Consider the following 20,186-nt stretch of genomic DNA (forward strand, 5'->3'; position numbering starts at 1 on the left):
TAAGTTCCTCCAGATGTTTTTCTTGGAATGTCTCCAGCATATCATCAAAATATTGTTGCTGTGGTTCAAACATATCTCTGCATTTTTTTCTTTAAAATTTTCCAATTTCCATAGATTTTTTAAAACTTTATTCAAGGTTCAGGGATTCAAACCAACTACTTTAGAGGGATTCCACGGAGGCATGCAAGTCGATTCTGATCGACCATTTCAAAAATATCTGAAACTTTGCACAGTTTTTCAGTTCCATCTAAATCGTCATTTTCCGATATCAAATCTTCAAGTTGAGTCACGACTAACTTTTCAAAAGGGTGTATGTGAAAATGGTTCAAAAATATTCAAAAAGCTGCACAGCAAAAACGGTTCGTTCGATTGTTAGACAACTAAAGAAGCAAAGTTAGACAACTAAATAAAGATTCCAAAAAAATACACACAGTAAAAAATTTTTTTTTGCATTAAAAAACATCATTTTTGTCACAAAAACTCAAATATCTCAAAACCCTATCGGAATACCGGGAAAACGGTCCATTATATTAGCTATCTACCATAAAAATTTGGTGATGGTAAGTCAATAAACAAAAAAGTTATGACATTTCAAATTTTTCACAAATTTGACACTTAGTGAAAATTTTTTTTTTTTCATTGTTAATTTTTTTTAGGACCGCAGTTTGTTGCTGAATTTTTTGTTAAGGGTACCACATGAGGTTAACAAGTTGTTTTCATGATATTTTATTTAATTATTCATAACTATTATAGCATCTATTAGAAAGTTAGACGCAATCCAGTGTTGTGATCTAAAGTCTTGATAGTGTCATATTTTTTAATGTACGTAACTGAAAAAAACTTCTCTCAATAGTGTTGAAACCTTTTGATAAAAGAAACCTATATAAAATCTAATATTGAAGACAAAAGCTAAAAAAAAAGTTTTCTGTACTGGTATACGACTAGTTTACCTGCAAAAAGTTTACCTCGTAGAGAACAAGGCGGGTCTATACCCAGGTGATCTAGTATACGTAAAGCAGGTCGGTTTTCTCGGCGCTGGTTTTCTCCACAAAGTTAAAATCTGATTACACCTGGGTATAGACCCGCCTTGGTAGAGAATAGACTTTATTAATCATATTTGGGAGAAAGCGAGTATGTGAGGATGAGGATGTGGAAAATACAGACTACGATGAGGTAATTATGAATATGAAGGAAAGGTTCTCGAATCTAGCCACGACAAGGAAAGAAAAATTATTGATTTTGTCGATGCTGCCAAGCTCGTGGTCTATTCAATACGCCATTGATGAGTTCAAAACCAATAGAAATACAGCAAAAGAGGCAAAACAATTCAAAAATAACTGTCTTGCAACCAAAAATGCTAGGTCGAGTACTTCATTAACAGATGAGACAAAAGAAAAAATAATTCAATATTTTGAAGACGATGAAGTAAGTAGAGCTATGCCTGGCCAAAAAGATTATGTATCTGTAAAAAAAGATGGAAAGCGTCAAGCAATCCAAAAACGATTAATGATGACTACTTTGAAAGAAGCGTATACACGCTTCAAGGAAATTAACGAAAATATTAAGGTAGGTTTTTCCTAATTTGCAAGCCTTCGTCCAAGGCAATGCAAGCTTCTATCCAATTCAGGAACACATAATGTTTGTGTGTGCACAACACACGAAAATATTAACCTAATCTTACATAGTTTGAAAAGAATCAATTTATCAAAGGATATTAAAATGTTAACTGGTAGTCTTTTGTGTGAAAATACAACATCAAATTGCTATCTACGATCTTGTTCGGATTGTCCAGATTCTTCATCATTGGAAAATACTTTATTCGCTGAGTTTGAAGAAAATTATATTGATCAGTTATCATTTGAGCAACGGGTGACCACGGATAGGTGTGACCTAGAAACTATTGTAAAACCTGTAGATGAGTTTGTGTCATTTTTTTGCTTGAAATTGGAAAGTTTAATTCCTCACGACTTTATTAGATAGCCGTAGTGGTAAACGCGCAGCTATTCAGCAAGACCAAGCTGAGGGTCGTGGGTTCGAATCCCACCGGTCAAGGATCTTTTCGAGTTGGAAATTTTCTCGACTTCCCAGGGCATAGAGTATCTTCGTACCTGCCACACGGATATACACATGCAAAAATGGTCATTGGCATAGTAAGCTCTCAGTTAATAACTGTGGAAGTGCTCATAAGAACACTAAGCTGAGAAGCAGGCTCTGTCCCAGTGGGGACGTAACGCCAGAAAGAAGAAGAAGAAGACTTTATTAAAACAGAGCAATCCCGCTTTTTAAAAAATACGAAAAATACATTACAAGATGGTGATTTTTTAGTCATTTGTGATTTTTCTGAAAACTATAGCTTTGTATTGCAAGATGAAGTGCAGTCCCATCACTGGAACGTACAACAAGCTACAATTCATCCATTCGTTATTTATTTCAATGGAAGTACGCAAATTGAATATTTTAGTTTTATTGTAATTTCCGAAGATTTAAGACACGACTCAGTATCTGTAAATTTGTTCATTGCCAAAATGATTAACTTTTTACGCGTTGATAAGGATAAAGAAATCAGAAAGATATATTTCATGTCTGATGGGGCAGCATCGCAGTACAAAAACCGTAAGAATTTTTCGAGCCTATGTCAATTTAAATCAAAGTACGGAATTGATGCAGAATGGCATTTCTTTGCTACGTCACATGGCAAAGGTCCTTGTGATGCTATTGGAGGAACCATAAAGCGCATGGCCACAAGAGCAAGTTTAGCCAAAGAACGTGAGCATCCAATTAAAACTGCAAAAAAAACTATTTGATTGGGCGAATCGCAGAAAAGAAGAAGATTTAACAAAATTATCATTTTGTTTTACTACTACTGAAGAGTATGAATTAACGGCATCAGAGCTCAGCGAGCAATATAATAACGCGAAAACGATCCAAGGAACCCAAAAATTTCACTGTTTCATTCCATTGTCAGAAAATAAAATTAAAGCAAAACTATACTCGAACTGTACTGATAATGATGCAAAAGTGTTCGATATTGTAAAAAAATTGAATAACAATAAATAAATAAATAAGTATTAATAAAATGTTTTCATGATCTCATAACGCATACCCAAATCCAAAACTTTTAAAGTTTATATATATAACATTTAGAAACTCATCGATCATACTCTAAAAAAAAAAATCCTGGAAAAAAAAATTTATTTTCGTGTAATCTGTTAATTCATTTTAATTTATACATATATACATATACATATAATATTTATACATATAATATACATAATACTAATGAATACATGAAAACGACTTGTTTAATTCACGCAAGGCCCTTAACAATAAAATCAGCAACAAACTGCGGTTCCCGTAATAATTTACACCGAAAAAAAATTTCTTTTTTCTACTAAATGTGAAAATTGTGACATGTTTGAAATGTCATAACTTTTTTGTTTATTGGTTTACCATCACCAAATTTTTATGGTAGATAGCTAATATAATGGACCGTTTTCCCTCAAAAAATTACGTTGGTATTCCGATAGGGTTTTGAGATATTTGAGTTTTTGTGTCAAAAAATAAGGTTTTTTAATGCAAAAAAAAATTTTTTTTACTGTGCGTATTTTTTTTGGAATCTTTATTTAGTTGTCTAACTTTGTTTCCTTAGTTGTCTAACAATCGAACGAACCGTTTTTGCTGTGCAGCTTTTTGAATATTTTTGAACCATTTTCACATACACCCTTTTGAAAAGTTAGTCGTGACTCAACTTGAAGATTTGATATCGGAAAATGACGATTTAGATGGAACTGGAAAACTGTGCAAAATTTCAGCTCAATAGAAAAAAATGAATTAAAAAATTTACCAAATTTTGGTGCTGTTGCTTGGAATCACTCTTTAATCATTTTCTTCAAAACGTCTTGTAGAACATTATTTAGAGATAATATTTGTTTATATTTTAAGAAGGTTTCTTTTTCCTTGACACGAATGCACCCTTCTGGTGTAAAGTGTCATTAATGAAAAAAAAAATCAAACATTTAGGAGGTCTTTCATAGATCCTCGAAGGAATTCAAGGAAGTCGTACTTAGAACTCACACAAAATTACTCCATGATTTTCTTTCGAAATTCATTTTTTTAAAACAATCTGAAAATTTTGCTTGAAATTTGGATAAATGACTAGAAAATATATAAAGATTTCAATGAAAATTCTTCAAAAAGAAAAATGGAGGAATTACTGTATGAGTTTGTGAAGATACTCTAAACGGAAATGAGAAATTAGAAAAAATCCAGATTGGATTAATGAAGGTATAAAACATTTTTTGCGGAAGAATTATTTAGAAAGTTCATGAAAAATTTCAAAACAAACTCCTGAAGAGATCTGCGGAGTAATACGGGAAAGAAATCTATAGTAAATCAAGCTGTTATACTTGTACTGTCATGAGAAATTACAAAAAGGGCCGTAGAATTATACATAGAAAAATGTCTGTTCAACGTAGCAATCAAACTCTCATCTCGTGCTTCCTGTTAGGTATCTTTTATTATGCACAATATATGTATGGTCCCTTTTTTAGACATTTCTAGGCGTCTAATGTAATTATTTCTAATACGATCATACTATCAGCCTCAATTTCCCCAAAGAAAAAAAAATTCAAAACGCTCTCCAGAAAAAATATTGTGGATACGTCAATGAAGTCCATACATCTGAATCCTATTTTAAGAGAAAGATTATGAGTAAGGCCCTTTCAGATCACTGGATAAACATTCTTGATTTTCGTGGTAAACAACAAAAATAATCTTTTTTTTCCTAGATAATTTTATTTTCGAACATGCCTTTCATTTGAAAAAAAAGGTTTTTAATCATCTTTAATTAACTATTCGTATGTTTTGGGGAATTCCTTTAGCCTAGATTTTTTTTAAACCTGGAAAACTCAGGGAATTTCATTTCTGTAAATGAGTAGACACCCTGGTTTTATCGAAGTCATTAGAAAGCACTTGGTCCAGTCTGACTAAACACCGACCATTTCTGCATTGTTACTTCAATAGGGCCTAACTGACATTAGCGATTTCTCTTCAATAAATTAGATAAATCTGTAATATTTCTTGTTGATGAAGCAAGAGATAGTGATTCTTCATTCTTCCAAAATATGTTACGAAAAGAGAATCAGTTTTCTGCAATAACGCAAAGAGAGCAACGATGAAGAGAAATCGTTGAAGGCAGATAGTCCCTTATAAACGCAATGCTGATTTAAGGGTATTGGCCACCTATGAAGAAAAAAAAAATTGGCAATATTCCCTAAGCTTAATTTTCCTATTTTGTAAAAAACCTGGTTCACGACTAATTCACTGGACCTGTCACCTGTCATCTACACTGACAAAAATTCACACGTTCGATCTGTGTGTTTAAAAGTATGGATCATATCCGTAGTCGAAAAATCGAAACTATAAAAACAAGTTAGAGTTAAATTTATACTAATAATATGGGTAAAGGTTAATTAAAAAAAAGTTGTAATCCTCAGTAATCCAATAGAATAACTCCGAACCGGTGAACGTTTCTAAAAATTTCAAATGTAATAAAAAAAAAAGCTAGACATCAATACGATTCCATGCGAACTTAAAACAGAGACAATTCTTCAAGGATTGCAGAAATGGTAAAAATTTGAGCTTTTTTCCATTTGTTGTACGGATACGGGTTACTGTTGCTTCTATTAGGTATATATTCTATTAGGTGTAGGCATCGACTTTCAAAAACGAAAATAAACTGATGGACCACTCACCTGTTGGTTCCTGCTTGATGGCCGTCAATTTCCCGACCAGTTGCATCTCCTGCTGCTGCCTAACCCGGTCATCCTGTTCAATACTAGCGCCGGACGGCGACATCAGTGCCGTAGTGGCCGTCGTCGTCGTCGTCGCCGTTGCCGCCGCCGTTGTCGAAGAGGTCGACGACGACGAGGACAGTGCCGGCGAGGAGACGGAGTTTCCTATCCGGCCACCACCACTGCCGGCTTGCAGTTCTTCCAGCTCGCCGCCGCCGCCCGCCGTCTGCTGCTGTAGGTTCACGTTGGCATCCACCCCACCCGGAACGGGACTACGCTGGTGTTGAGAATGATGCTGCTGCTGTTGCTGATGATGGTGGTGGTGGTGATGGTTATTGAGAAGTGCTGTTACTGGCGTCGCCGTTGCCGGATGAGGAGGAGACGGGAGGGAGCTGGTGGGATTGGCCGTCGCCGCCGCCGCCGCCATCGTCGATCTTGTATCGTTTTCATTGAAGTGGTTCTGATGCTTACCGGCGGCCGCCGTAGCAGATGCAATGTCCGGATGTTCTACTGCTGCTGAGGGATGTTTTTCTCCTACTGCTGTTGCTACTTGTTGATTGTTGGAGGTTGCTAGTTTGGATTCTACTAATGCTAGTTCGCCTTCTTGCTGGTAGTGACCGTTGCGTACTGTTTCCGAGAAGAGGGAGGAAATAGCAAGATTATAGTACCGTGAATCAATTTCATATTCGTACAGGGCACTATTTTCGAATCAACTTTATAGAAAACTATCAAGAGATGCATAGATTTTTACCAGGAAATGAACTGGATGATCTTACTCTGCCTTATTATTCCCTCTGTATCCCTCGTTTTACTGTGTTATTTTTTCAAAACTATTTGATCTTGATTTCTTATAAATTTATTAATCATCATATAAATGATTTCTCTTGATCATAGATAAGCAAAATTCACCTATTCATAATCATTCATATTATGGACCCACCTGGAAATGCTAATTATGGACCCTTTTGTGAGGTTTCATTTACAAAACTGTTCAAATATCTATATTTATGCGTCTAGAACCAAATATTTTGCCTGAAACTGCTGATTAACAATGCAATCGAAGTTCCCCCGGTGGATTTTCATAGGAGTAAGGTTGCTTTGAGTGGTAATTTTATGTTTTTCTGTAGGGGGTCCATAATCAGCATCGACTCCCTATCTCTTAAGGATTCCTAGAAGTATTTTATGTGCAATTTTAAAGGAGTTCTTCCAAAAATTCTTCGAAAAATCCCAAATTTTATCAGTAAATTTCGTTTAAATCAGGATTTTGAACGAATTCTAGTTTTAATTTTCCAAGGAATTCCTTCTACGATACCTTCATTTTTTTTTCTAAAATGTGATGCACTATGATTTGTGTTGATTGAGTCCGACCGGTTATAAACCGTCGTGATGCGGATTATCTCCTACCTAGCGAGCGGTTTGTAGTTTGGTGTCCTATATCTAGATCTCCCACCATTACTGGCACTGTAGAGTTTAGCAAAGCCATCTTGAATAGAAAACCGTAGTGATTGAAACCTTGAATAAGTCCCAAACGAACCGTCGGGAAACATAAAAAAATAATAGCGTTTTTCATTTCTTAAAGATTGCTTAGCCAACATAAAATATATTAGGATATTAAATCAATTTATCGTAATGAGTTCATAAGAGCAAATACATTTTCGAAAAGGAGTCAAAATGTAGTGAAAATCCAAAATGTGACACAAAACAGCATTAAAATCTCACATTACCTTTCTGATTCATGACCTTGGGGAAAGAAGTGAAAATTCAAAAATCGACTACGCCCCTCTGGACTATTGCAGAAGTTATTACATGTGCGAAAACGATAATAGAAATGCGCGATTGCATCAAATCGATTCGGTGTCTCCAACGGGCTTATTTTTAACAATCCAAAGAATAAGTGGGGTGCCAACCTGCTAAGAAAGTGACAGTGGGAGACAGGATGTTTTAAATTTTCATTTTTCGAAGGGTATTGCACGAATATTCTTATTAAGGTCTAGTTATCACCAAAAACAAATTTTTTTATCATTTCTGTGCACATTGCACATTGGTCCACGGAACGAAATTAAGTGAAATATACTAATAACTTGAAAAATATGAGAGATAGCATTTTGGTGTCTTCTGAACATTTGTTTGTCTGGTCAAGGTGCGTCATATGCAAAAGTGACCTAAACTTTTTTAGTTCAAAAGATAGCACAACAAATTGTTCTGAGATTCGGCAGATAATTGAAAATATGAAAATTTTCTGGGACACAATTTTTTTCTATATCTTATAGGTAGTTTCGGAGATATAGGTAACTTTAGAAGTTTATGGCAAAAATCGGGTTTACCTCAATACCTATTAAACTATCAATAAATATGGCTTGTATCAGGCCTGTTTCTGTTTGGGATGAACCACTGCGACCAGTTTTCTTTGATTTTTTCTGGTATCCAGCGCTAGCTATAAACAACGCGGGGTGAACTGATTCTGACATTTCTTGCCTACAGTTTTTATGGTTTCATCTAAGTTGGCATGGAAATGCGTTTGTTGAATCATTTGTCAAAACTTTTCACCTCATTTGTTTTAAAATCTTGATTCTAAGTCACCCACCATCTTCTTCTTCTTTCTGGCGTTCCACTTCCACTTCCACAGTTATTAACTGAGAGCTTTCTTTGCCGATTGACCATTTTTGCATGTGTATATCGTGTGGCAGGTACGAATATACTCTATGCCCTGGGAATCTAGAAAATTTCCTTTACGAAAAGATTCTCGACCAGCGGGATTCGAACCCACGACACTCAGCATGGTCATGTTGAATAGCAGCGCGTTTACCGCTACGGCTATCTGGGCCCCAAGTCACCCACCACCAAACTATTCAATTCAGTTGTGAAGTTGCAAATAGTTTCAACCCCACTGCACGTTTTGACCTGTATTATGACTCTCTCTTAATCATTATAAAAATATGAAACATTTCAATGTCCTGAACGAAGGTTAAAAAGTCTGACATAACTTTGTCAACAACGAAAAAATTTATTTCCACGATCCTTGCTTCGGCCAAACTATAAAAATTTATAGTGTAGGCAAGAAATGTCAGAAGGGGGTGAATCAAAATTTATGGTATGCTAGCGTAATAAGCTCGATACCCGTGTCCTTTGTTTAGTGCATGTCGCTCTACTTCATTACTGTTGAGAAATAATGAAGTAGCCGTTTTATAAATTATAATCATTCTTTAACATTTGGCATAGAGCCTCTTTAGAAAAATATACCGCTATTCATACCGTTTAGAGAAAACAGTTAGTCATCATTAAACACTCAAAAGCGCACCCCTCAATCAGGTTCGGCCACTGTAAACTGAAGAGTACTGTAAAAATAAATCAAATTACAGCATCATGTAAACCTATATGAATATACATTCAATTTTCAACTAAGAATGCTTGAACAAAACATGATCGTGTAAATTTAAAGTAATGTCAATTGAAAAATGATAGATTGATCGTTGAAATTTACGTCGTTGAAATAAACTTAAATTAACAACATGCAGATTGAGCCATTTTTCCACTTTGACCTCCTCATAATCTACACAGCAAAAAATTCTCAAATTCACATGACACGTAATTTTTTATGATAATCATGTAAAACGAGTTACAACTGAACATTCAACGATAATTAATGTAAACTGTCTCATTGCATTCGATAACGCTTGCAAACTTGAGTGAAACTGAAACATTTCATGATCTTCCATCCAACATTCGCCAATGTTGCATGCTTTCTTGCATCTTGATAGTGAAATTGCAAACAAGAATTCTCGGTTTACATGATTCTACGCTGAATATTCTGTCAAAAATAATGCACATGGATGGATCGACGGCTTGTCATTCCATGTGCATTATTTATGATTGAATTTTCAGCGTGAAAATCATGTAAACCGTGCCGTTTTGCATGCAACATTCTTGGAGAGAAGACGTTTCGCGTTCAATATTAAGGATATTGGTAACAATGTTGTATATAATAGATGAGTTTATAGGTTTAATCATTGAATAATACATGAGAAATGGCTTTGCATGATTGAGGCTAATATTACGTTACGTGTAAATCTAAGATTTTTTTTGGTGTGTATGACAAACAGGTGGGTCTTAGTGACGTGTTACTCTCTTATACTCTTACGACCATAATTTATCAGTATTAACAAGAACAGATACATCAAGAGCAGTGCTGGGAATTGAAATAGTAGTAGGCTTGAATTTCGCGAAAATCACTTGGCTTTCCAAGTACAGTAGTTCAAAAACGTGAATCTCATCAAGTAGTCTATGTTGGGTGCATGCGATAGGCGTGAGTTTCACTGGCCAAATTTCATTTTAATATTTTTTGATTTGGATGAAATTTTGCACATGCTTTTTTTATGCCCAAAAATGCCTTTTTGCATCATCGGTTCGCCATTTTGACTCTAGCCCTACTTTTAAGAAGGGCCTAACAAAAAAATCCTAAATAATTTTCAAAAAATTATAACTTAGAAACGGTTTGTCCGATCAGTTTGGTGTCTTCCGCAAAGTTTTAGGTTATTGTTGGGACTATCTGGAAAAAAATAAACACTGTTAAAAAAAAAATTGTATTTTTTTTATTTCAAAAATAGAGCTTAAAAATCAATTTTCTCAAAAATCGTACTTTTGTTTTTTTTTGTTTTTTTATATGTTAAAGTAGACAAAAAATGAAGTCTTTTGCACAGTGGGTCAAGATGGAGAAATCATGGACAAAAAAGTTATGATTTTTTTTAAAGTGAATTTATGAAAATGGTTATAATAAACTTTTTGAATGTTTTTCAACTTGATTTTATGAAAGTATGCAATATTTACAACAAAAAAGGTACACGGGAAAATCAGGCTAACTATTACCGTTTTAAAAATACAGCGATTTTAATACAAAATATTGATATAATTTTCAATTTGCGGTCATTTTCGAATGTTTGCTTGCTCATAAGCCTAGAAAATTGTTCATTGTCTGACTGATTGACTGAAAGAGCAGATAATTTTTGACTAAAATGTTTGAAAAAAATATTGATTTGGTAATTTTTCATGGTATGAGGCGAAATAAAAAATGTCCTATTTGAAAATGATTTCTTTATATTTTTTTAACGAAACACAACTTAAACATTCAACATTGTGATATTTTGATATGTAATTATCAAGAAAATATGGAACAAAATGTTAACAGTTAAAAAATAACAAAATAACGAATATAAAGCAATCAATACGTGAAATGCATTTATATCGATTTAAGATAATGAAATATTTCCATTTGAAAACACAAGCTTTATGAGTAGACGAGTAACGTGCCCAGTTGTCTCCCACAAATATACCTGATGTTTTCTTAAAGTACAGCACGTTGGTTTATTTTTGTGGTCGGACAGAAACGTACCTAATAGTTGTTTCAAGTACCCATGTTGGTATAAAAAAAGAGCTGATGCAGCAAAGACACAAGCAAGTGATAATCAAGTGAAAAGTAAAAGATAGCTTAGAACAATGAAGTATAAAATGAACACCATCAACAAAGGTTGTGTAAATGTGTTTTCAAAAAAGTGTTCAAAAAGTTACCGAAATCTCACGGAAAGTAATATTGCCAAATTAGTTGAACTAGGATTTGCAGACGAAAATCAGCTTAATAAACAATTTAAAATTTGCGAATCGTGTCGTTTACAATTGGCCAAAAGAACAGCATTATCAAGCAATGATGACTTATGAAGTAGTGAAGAGGAAGATGTTTACATGGAAGAGGAAATCATCAGCATCAGCAACTTCAATACAGTCAATGGATTCCAATATGAATATTCCAAGTCAGGAGTCATTGGAAGCAACGTCAGCAACTTCAACTACAACAGAGTTTGAACATATCAAGGAGCAGCTTAATGAACAATATTCGAAAGCAATAACTATTCAGGGAACACAAAAATACCATTAATTTATTCCAGTTTCCGTAGATAAGATAGAAGTTGGGCAATTTTCAAACTGTAATGATAGTAAAAAATTATAAACATTATGAAAAAGTAAGAAATCTGTATCAAAATAGGACGCTTCATCATTGTATAAGAACATGAAATAATATGCTTTCAGAAAAAAAATCTTTATATTATCAACTCGAAAAACATCCGAAAACAACCAAAAATTGTAAATTTTCACTAAATTTAATTTTAAAATTGCTATATCTCGGCAACGGTAGCAATTAGCAAAATTGTCTCATATACCTTTTTTGTTGCAAATTTTGCGTACTTTCATAACATCGGGTCGAAAAGCATTCAAAAAGTTTATTTAGACCATATTGAAAAATCAACCTTTTTTTTTAAATCATAACTTTTTTGTCCATGGTTGCTCCATCTAGACCCACTTTGCAAAAGACTCCATTTTTTGTCTACTTTACAATATAAAAAATAAAAAAAAATAAAAAAAACTATTTTTAAGAAAATGGATTTGTAAGCATTATTTTCGAAATAAAAAATATTACAACATTATTTTTACAGTGTATATTTTTTCCAGATAGTTCCAACAATAACCTAAAACTTTGCGGAAGTTACCAAACCGATCAGACAAACAGTTTCTGAGTTTTAATTTTTTGAAAATTGCAATGGCTTTTTTTCCTAGGCCCTTCGCCCTAGTAACGCTAGGGTAAAAATGGCGAACCGATGATGCAAACAGGCATTTTTGGGTATAAAAAAGCATATGCCAAATTTCAGCCAAATCAAAAAAAAAATACAAAAGTAAACCGGCATTCGAATTCAAATGGAACCGCTCTGTAGTCTTCTATACTGCCCATAAAAGCATACCTGTGCTATATGGGTTTTCGAACCAACACCTTTTTTCGTCGCAATATTCATGTTAAAATATGAATTTTAGTTGGGGAAAAGCACCAATTTTCGACCCATTCATACGATTCACGCCTACTTTGTATGAAAATCCGAAAATAGGCACAGACTTTTTGTAGGTCGAAATTCATTGCTTTTCCCCTTTGTATATAAAATTTAATACACTTTATTTGAAAATGTTGTGCAAAAAGATAAAGTTGGTGCAGTCGCATATTGAAAAATAAAGACATGACAGTCTTCATATGAACTTCCAACCCAAATAGCAACTGAAAAACGCTAATTGTATTAAAGTATACATCTTTTGCTTATCAGTAGAAGCAAAATGAGTAATCTGTGTGGTTGTGTAAAATATACAAATGTACAAATGTACTAGAAGAGTATTATCATTTGTTTGAGAAAATACACTCCAAACTTTGAGTGCCATTTTCTCAATGAGTACTTTTTCCATGAGGGACATTTATGCCCTTATGGGCAGTATACGAGAGCCTTAAATGCTGCTGTAGTGTTCCTGAAAAAAGCAAATACAGTGCTCCCGATGTGCAACATTTTAAAACGTCCCTAACAGCAGGGATGCCAATTAATTTCTATAAAAATCTGGATGATTTTGGTGTTGGTAGCAAAGCTCAAAGCTTCAAGCCAACCCTTCTCCAGTAGAGAAGCTAGGTAGAATACAGGACGCTTCGATGACTTTAAAATGGCTTGCTCAATTTTCAGCACCTAATATAATTTCAATCTTGTCGCTTCCTTGCGACGCCTATGCACCTAAATCAGGGATTGAATCCTGAGAAAATTGAGAGAATCTCTCGCGTATCGCTCTCTGTAACTATCATAACATGCTGCACATTATGAGAGACTGTTTATCGTATACTGCTACAACTTTGATCAGATTGGGGGGATAGTAGTGCATGATAAAACTCCTCTAAACATGCTCCAAGCCTGGGGGACACTATTGCTATTGGAGGTTCGTGGATTGTTTATCGTGCCAGTAAAGAAAAGCACCTATCCCCAAAGATAAACAAGCGAGAAAAATGGATTTTATCATCGCTCTCTCTTTGGGGCTCTCGCTCGCTGCTTCCATTTATCAGACAGACTTGCGATACAATGACGATCATGGACCGCAACAGATGGGATGTTTTTCTTTGCTTGCTTTGATCGTGCTTCATTCTCAAATGAGAGCGAATTCTGCAATGCCTGACCTAAATCATTTGTAAAAATCTTCTATAGACTCCCTTAACCTTTGAGTCGCATCAAAGACCGCTATAGCCATAAACAAAATAATTTGGACATTTTGTTTGGAAAAGTCTGGATTTTGTATGACGTATATGGAAAACATTACAAATTCGTTACAAATTTTTATCTGAATTTTTCAGATTTTTGTGAAATGAAGCCCGAAAAACCTTCCAGACAAATCCGAAAGATTGGCAACACTGCATGTAGCTCTGGAGCTCCCATTGCAAAGAGAGGGTTAATGAATCTTGAGCAACATTTAAGTATGCATTTTTTTTTGTTAAACATTGTGTTCGGGAAAACGAATCATTTTATTATGCTGGCAACACTGATAAAACGGTACAGTCAGGTCGCCTATTACACAAATGATTGGGGATGTTGTTAAAGTATACGTTAATACAGCCATTCCATGAAAAACCGATCTAGTGGGTCTCCGAATTCCGTGAAAATTTGCTATTTTGTTCCTTATCCGAAATAAGGATACACTGAACTTTTAAGAAAAAATGAGAGCAGCAATAGCCCCTTTGGTCCCGAGGCCTTCAAAACACGAAAAAACGGAAACTATTGAGTTTTTTAATGTAAAAAACACAATTTTTGTGAAATTTTATATTTTTTCCAAAAAGTCAAAATCTTTAGCCTTCATTTCGTCCAAAAAGATTGAAAATCGGTCGAACGGTTCAAAAGTTAAAATTTTTTTAAAAATAAAATTTTTGCAAAATATCGATTTTTCTGGTCACCCTATTTCGGAAATGGTCACCCTAATCAAAAAATCCAAAAATACGTGTATCCTTATTTCGGATAAGGAACAAAATAGCAAATTTGCACGGAATTCGGAGACCCACTAGATCGGTTTTTCATGGAATGGCTGAATATATAGCACAGTAATGTCTTGGGCGAAGTTACAGTGCTCAGTAAACACTACTACCAAATGATATCTCTTGATGGTGATGTTTCGGAAGAGATGTTCAGTAGCACAAGGGCTATCATTATTCGTGCCAAGAGATTCAAGACTTTGTTACCAGGTGGCGGTAGTGAACATGAAACTTTTGTTTTGCGGATAAACACTTAGAAAGATAGCATCTTTGGAAAAGTTGTTCAGTAGATAAAGGGCTATCATAAAAGTCGTGAAATTCGTAATTTTACCACCAGGCAGCGCTAGGGAGCTTGAATCTTTTGTATTTTGGTTATCTCAGGATCCTGATCAATTAGAAAGATGGCGTCTTCAAAGTTTTTCAGTTATAACGATAGCGCTTGAACATTCAGCTCTAAGTTTCATGAGTTATCCACAAAACAAAGTTTCATGCTCACTGCTTTCATGCACTGCTCATGGTGGCAAAATTCTAAATCTCACCACTTTTCTAATGATAGCCCTTTATCTACTGAACAATTTTGCCGAACATTATGACTCTCTATTTTGAAAACATTTTACGATATTGATCTTTTATAAAAACGGTCGGTAATCTGAATTTCAGTCGTAAAAATGTGGTTGTAATAAGAGGTTCGAGTGTATTTGACATTTTAATTGTTTCAGAATGGTCTACTATAAATTACGTAACATCATTAAATCTTGTATTCAAATCAAATTTGGTTCAAAAGACCTTCTTTGTATTCAATTGAGTTTGATCAAAACACGTATGAAGAGTGTATGAAAATATCAAAGATTAAGTTAAGGATCGTCAAAATTACTAAAGTGTAATATTGAATAGTACTAAAACTTCAACCAGATTTTTTTTCCGTCCTTATTCTCGATTAATGTGTTAAATTTTAACCTTTCAGATAGTGCATAACATTAGAGAAATATTGAATTCCTTAAATATGTATTTTGTACTTTATTGTAGAATCATATTGTTCAATTATTTGACTTCAACCAATTGGACAGCATATAAGACTAAGAAATTTAAATTTTAGTACAATTTTGATTAAGGATCAAAATAATAATACCCCAGTAATCACAAACTGGTATACGATAGCATATAAGAGTACAAATGTGGAGGCGATATGCATACATCCGCCATTGGACTGCATGCAAAATGTACGTATGCATCCACAGCAATTTTGTTAGAATTTTGTTCTATGAACTAAAAAACAGTGACTATATTCAAAGTAGAGACTTCAACCCTAAATCATGTTTCAAAACACTTTCCATGACTCAAAATAGTAAAATGATATTTATATCTAGACTAATGTGGTGTCAAGGGTGTTATGGGGCCCAGATATCCGTAGCGGTAAACGCGCAGCTATTCAGCAAGACCAAGCTGAGGGTCGTGGGTTTGAATCCCACCGGTCGAGGATCTTTTCGGGTTGGAAATTTTCTCGACATCCCAGGGCATAGAGTATCTTCGTACCTGCCACACGATATACACATGCAAAAATGGTCAATTGGCATAGAAAGCTCTCAGTTAATAACTGTGGCCACATGTGGAAGTGTTCATAGGAACACTAAGCTGAGAAGCAGGCTTTGTCCCAGTTGGGATGTAACGCCAGAAAGAAGAACAAGAATGTGGTGTCAAAAAGAGTTATTTTAGGGATCAGATTTCAGAAAATATTTACCAAATTGTGACAAAGGATTACCAACTAAGTGACTTGAAAATCAAACTGATTTCAATACAATTCTGCTGACGAATAATATTGAAACCGACATTTCTACATTTTGACTATATTGTACCCTCAAAACATTGAGATATTACATTCAAACTTTTAGTACTATGTTCAAGTAATGACAAAAAACTAATTTTCAATCGATTTTCAATGTTTTAGAAATAGGGCTCCATATAAACAGTTTATCATTGTTAAACAATGTGTAACACTAATTGTTGATGATTATTTATTTTAAATTCGATATTTCTTTTGATAGTTTTTAACCAACAGTGCCCAGTACGAATATGAACGTAAGTCACTGTACGCTTCGAAAGTCGTTTCTAAAGAATCTTACCTATCGCGGGGGCTCCCTTCTGGTCCAGGAGGTTTCCACCGACGACGGCCGCCGCCGCCACCAGCGAGGGGGGGACCGCGTTGCTGGCAACACTGCTGGCCACCGCACTCTGCAGCAGCTCGACGTCGACCTCGTCCGCGACGTTCGAGGCGTTCGTGCTCGGGTCCAGCAGGTTCAACGGTTGGCGCGTGAGGACGTCCTGATAATGTTTCCATTTCCTGCGTCCCATCAATTCTTCAGCAACGCGCTCCAGTCCTGTGGAAAAAAAAAAGTTTCAAATTAGTATAACTTCGCCATCGAAGAAACTTCACTCCTGGAGATAGTCAACTTATTGGCTCAAGATGCAGCACAAATGTATTCCGAATCGAAACGTATTAACCCAATCGAGGTGGATTCGATTCCATCTTAATGAACTCTGGGCAACGGAGGGTCGGGTTGGGCTGGAGAGGCCAGGCTAAAATTTTAGAAACTTCTTCCCCCTTTCATGTGGGACAACTGCCGGGCTGAAGCAGAGAGGTGGTACATAAGATGCTAGGATGTATAAGCTGGTATTTGAACGCATTTTAATAGAGTGTGTAGATTTTGTTATGGCCGGCGCCACCCCGTTCCTCCCTGCACCTCCCGCATCCATCACCAAAGTGCATTGTCCAATTCTGGAACTTGAGCTTTTCTTGCCGGACTTTTCCTCCAGCCGAAGGCCCAGACAAAGAGGACGCACTTCGAGAGCCCAACAGTCGAAGACGATGCGATGTGTGTTGTTCGTGTCGGTCGGTGTGCGAGAAGAAACAGATGGATTGCACAAGAAAGTTACCTAATCATAGAGCACATATAAAGAAGAAGAAGAAAGTGGGAAGCTGATGCTTCTTGCTGCAGCAGCAGCATTCTGGCAATGTGCTATGGGTTTTTCGGGCTTCACCAAAGACGAGAGTCTCTTAAACCCTTTCGGAGCTGGGTGAATCATAAAAGAATAAGAAATTAAGAAGCAGGATTCTCGTTCAAAATGCTGACAGGATTCCGTTCAGAATCCTGAACGGATTTCGTGTAAAATCCTAAAAGGAATTCGTATAAAATCCTTAAAGGATTTCGTTCAAAATTCTACAAAGATTCTCCTCAGGATCTTAAGAGGATTCTTTCCAGAATCCTAAAAGAATCCTTAGCAAAGTCCTGAGAGGATTCTCCTTTGAGTCCTGAGAAGATTTACTATAGATTCCTGACAGGATTCTTCTCAGAATCCTGAGAGGATTCTTCTCAGAATCCTGAGAGGATTCTTCTCAGAATACTGAAATGATTCTTCTCAGAATCCTGAGAGAATTCTTCTCAGAATCCTTAGAGGATTCTTCTCAGAATTCTGAGAGATTTCTCCTCAGCATCGTGTAAGGATTCTCCACATAGTTCTAAGAGGATTCTCCACAGAATCTTCAGAATCTTGAGAGGATTTTGAGAATCCTCAGAATCCTGAGAGGATTTTGCTCAGAATCCTGAGAGGATACTTCTCAGAATTTTGAGAAGATCCTCCTCAGAATCGTGAGAGGATTCTTCTAAGAATCGTGAGAGGATTCTCCACAGAATCGTGAGAAGATTCTCCTCAGATTCCTGAGAGGATTCTACTCCGAATCGTGAGAGGTTTCTGCTCAGAATCCTGAAAGTATTCTCTTCAGAATCGTGAGAGGACTCTCCTCAGCATCTAGAGAGGATTCTCCTCAGCATCCAGAGAGGATTCTCCTCAGAATCATAAGAGGATTCTGCTTGGAATCCTAAGAGGATTCTGCTTAGAATCCTAAGAGGATTCTCCACAGAATCCTGAGAGGATTCTTCACAGAATCCTGAGAGGATTCTTCACAGAATCCTGAGAGGATTCTCCACAGAATCCTGAAATGACTCTCCTCAGAATCCTAAGAGGATTCTCCATAGAATCTTGAGGTGATTCTCCGTAGAATCTTGAAAGGATACTTCTCGGATTCCTGAGAGGATACTTCTCAGAATCCTGAGAGGATTCTTCTCAGGATCCCGAGAGTATTCTTCTCAGAATCCTGAGAGTATTCTCCTCAGAATCCTGAGAGGATTCTCCTCAGAATCCTGAGAGGATTCTCCTCAGAATCCTGAGAGAATTCTTCTCAGAATCCAGAGAGGTTCTTTCTCAGAATCCTGAGGGGAATCTTTTCAGAATCTTGAGAGGAATCTTCTCGGAATCCTGAGAGGATTCTTCTCAGAATCTCGGAATCCTGAGAGTATTCTCCTCAGAATCCTGAGCAGATTCTTCTCAGAAGCCTGAGAGGATTCTTCTCAGAAACCTGAGATGATTCTTCTCAGAAACCTGAGAGGATTCTTCTCAGATTCCTTAGAGGATTATTTTCAGAATCCTGAGACGATTCTCCATAGAATCTTGATAGGATACTTCTCAGATTCCTGAGAAGATTATTCTCAGAATCCTGAGATGATTCTTTTTAGAATCATTAAAAGATACTCCTCAAAATCCTGAGTGGATTCTTCTACGAATTCTGAGAGGATTCTTCTCAGAATCCTGAGAGGATTTTTCTAAGAATCTTGAAAGGGTTGTTCTTAGAATCCTGAGAGAATTCTTCTCATAATTCTGAGATGATTTTCATTAGAATTCTGAGAATATTTTCATCTGATTCCTGAGAAGATTCTCCACACGATCTTGAGAGAATTCTTCTTAGAATCCTGAGAGGAATCTTCTCAGAATCTTGAAAGGAATCTTTTCAGAATCCTAAGAGGAATCTTCTCAGAATCCTGAGAGGAATCTCAGAATCCTGTAAGGATTTTTCTTAGCATCATGAGCAGAATCCCGAGAGGATTCTGCTCAGAATCCTGATTGGATTCTTCTCAGAATCCTGAGAGGAATCTTCTCAGAATCTTGAAAGGAATCTTTTCAGAATCCTGAGAGGAATCTTCTCAGAATCCTGAGAGGAATCTCCTCAGAATCCAGTAAGGATTTTTCTTAGCATCATGAGCAGAATCCTGAGAGGATTCATCTCAGAATCCAGAAAGTATACTCAACAGAATTCTGAGAGGATTCTTCTCAGAACCCAAAGAGGATTCTTCTCAGAATCCCGAGAAAATTATTCTCAGAATCCTTAGAATATTTTTCCCAGAATACTAAGAAGATTCTCCTCAGAATCCTGAGAGGATTCTTCTCAGAATCCTGAGAGGATTCTTCTCAGAATCCTGAGAGGATTCTTCCCAGAATCCTGAGAGGATTCTTCTCAGAATCCTGAGAGGATTCTTCTCAGAATCCTGAGAGGATTCTTCTCAGAATCCTGAGAGGATTCTTCTCAGAAGCCTGAGAGGATTCTCCTCAGAATCCTGAGAGGATTCTTCTCAGAATCCTGAGAGGATTTTTCTCAGAATCCTGAGAGGATTTTTCTCAGAATCCTGAGAGGATTGTTCCCA

General features: G+C 35.9%; 1 protein-coding gene across 2 annotated transcripts in view; it reads right to left on the reverse strand.

Annotated features, from left to right (window-relative positions):
• Positions 1–20,186, reverse strand: part of LOC5565069 (mushroom body large-type Kenyon cell-specific protein 1) — a 602,053-nt gene that overhangs the window by 78,830 nt on the left and 503,037 nt on the right. For both annotated transcript variants that reach the window (XM_021857635.1, XM_021857636.1), the window contains 2 exons: positions 16,776–17,030; positions 5,754–6,419 (listed from right to left, as the gene is read on the reverse strand). In XM_021857635.1, the coding sequence (XP_021713327.1) occupies positions 5,754–6,419; positions 16,776–17,030 (921 nt within the window). The remainder of the gene's footprint in view (positions 1–5,753; positions 6,420–16,775; positions 17,031–20,186) is intronic.

This window comes from Aedes aegypti, chromosome 1 (assembly GCF_002204515.2).
Source record: "Aedes aegypti strain LVP_AGWG chromosome 1, AaegL5.0 Primary Assembly, whole genome shotgun sequence".
Taxonomy (NCBI): Eukaryota; Metazoa; Arthropoda; class Insecta; order Diptera; family Culicidae; genus Aedes; species Aedes aegypti.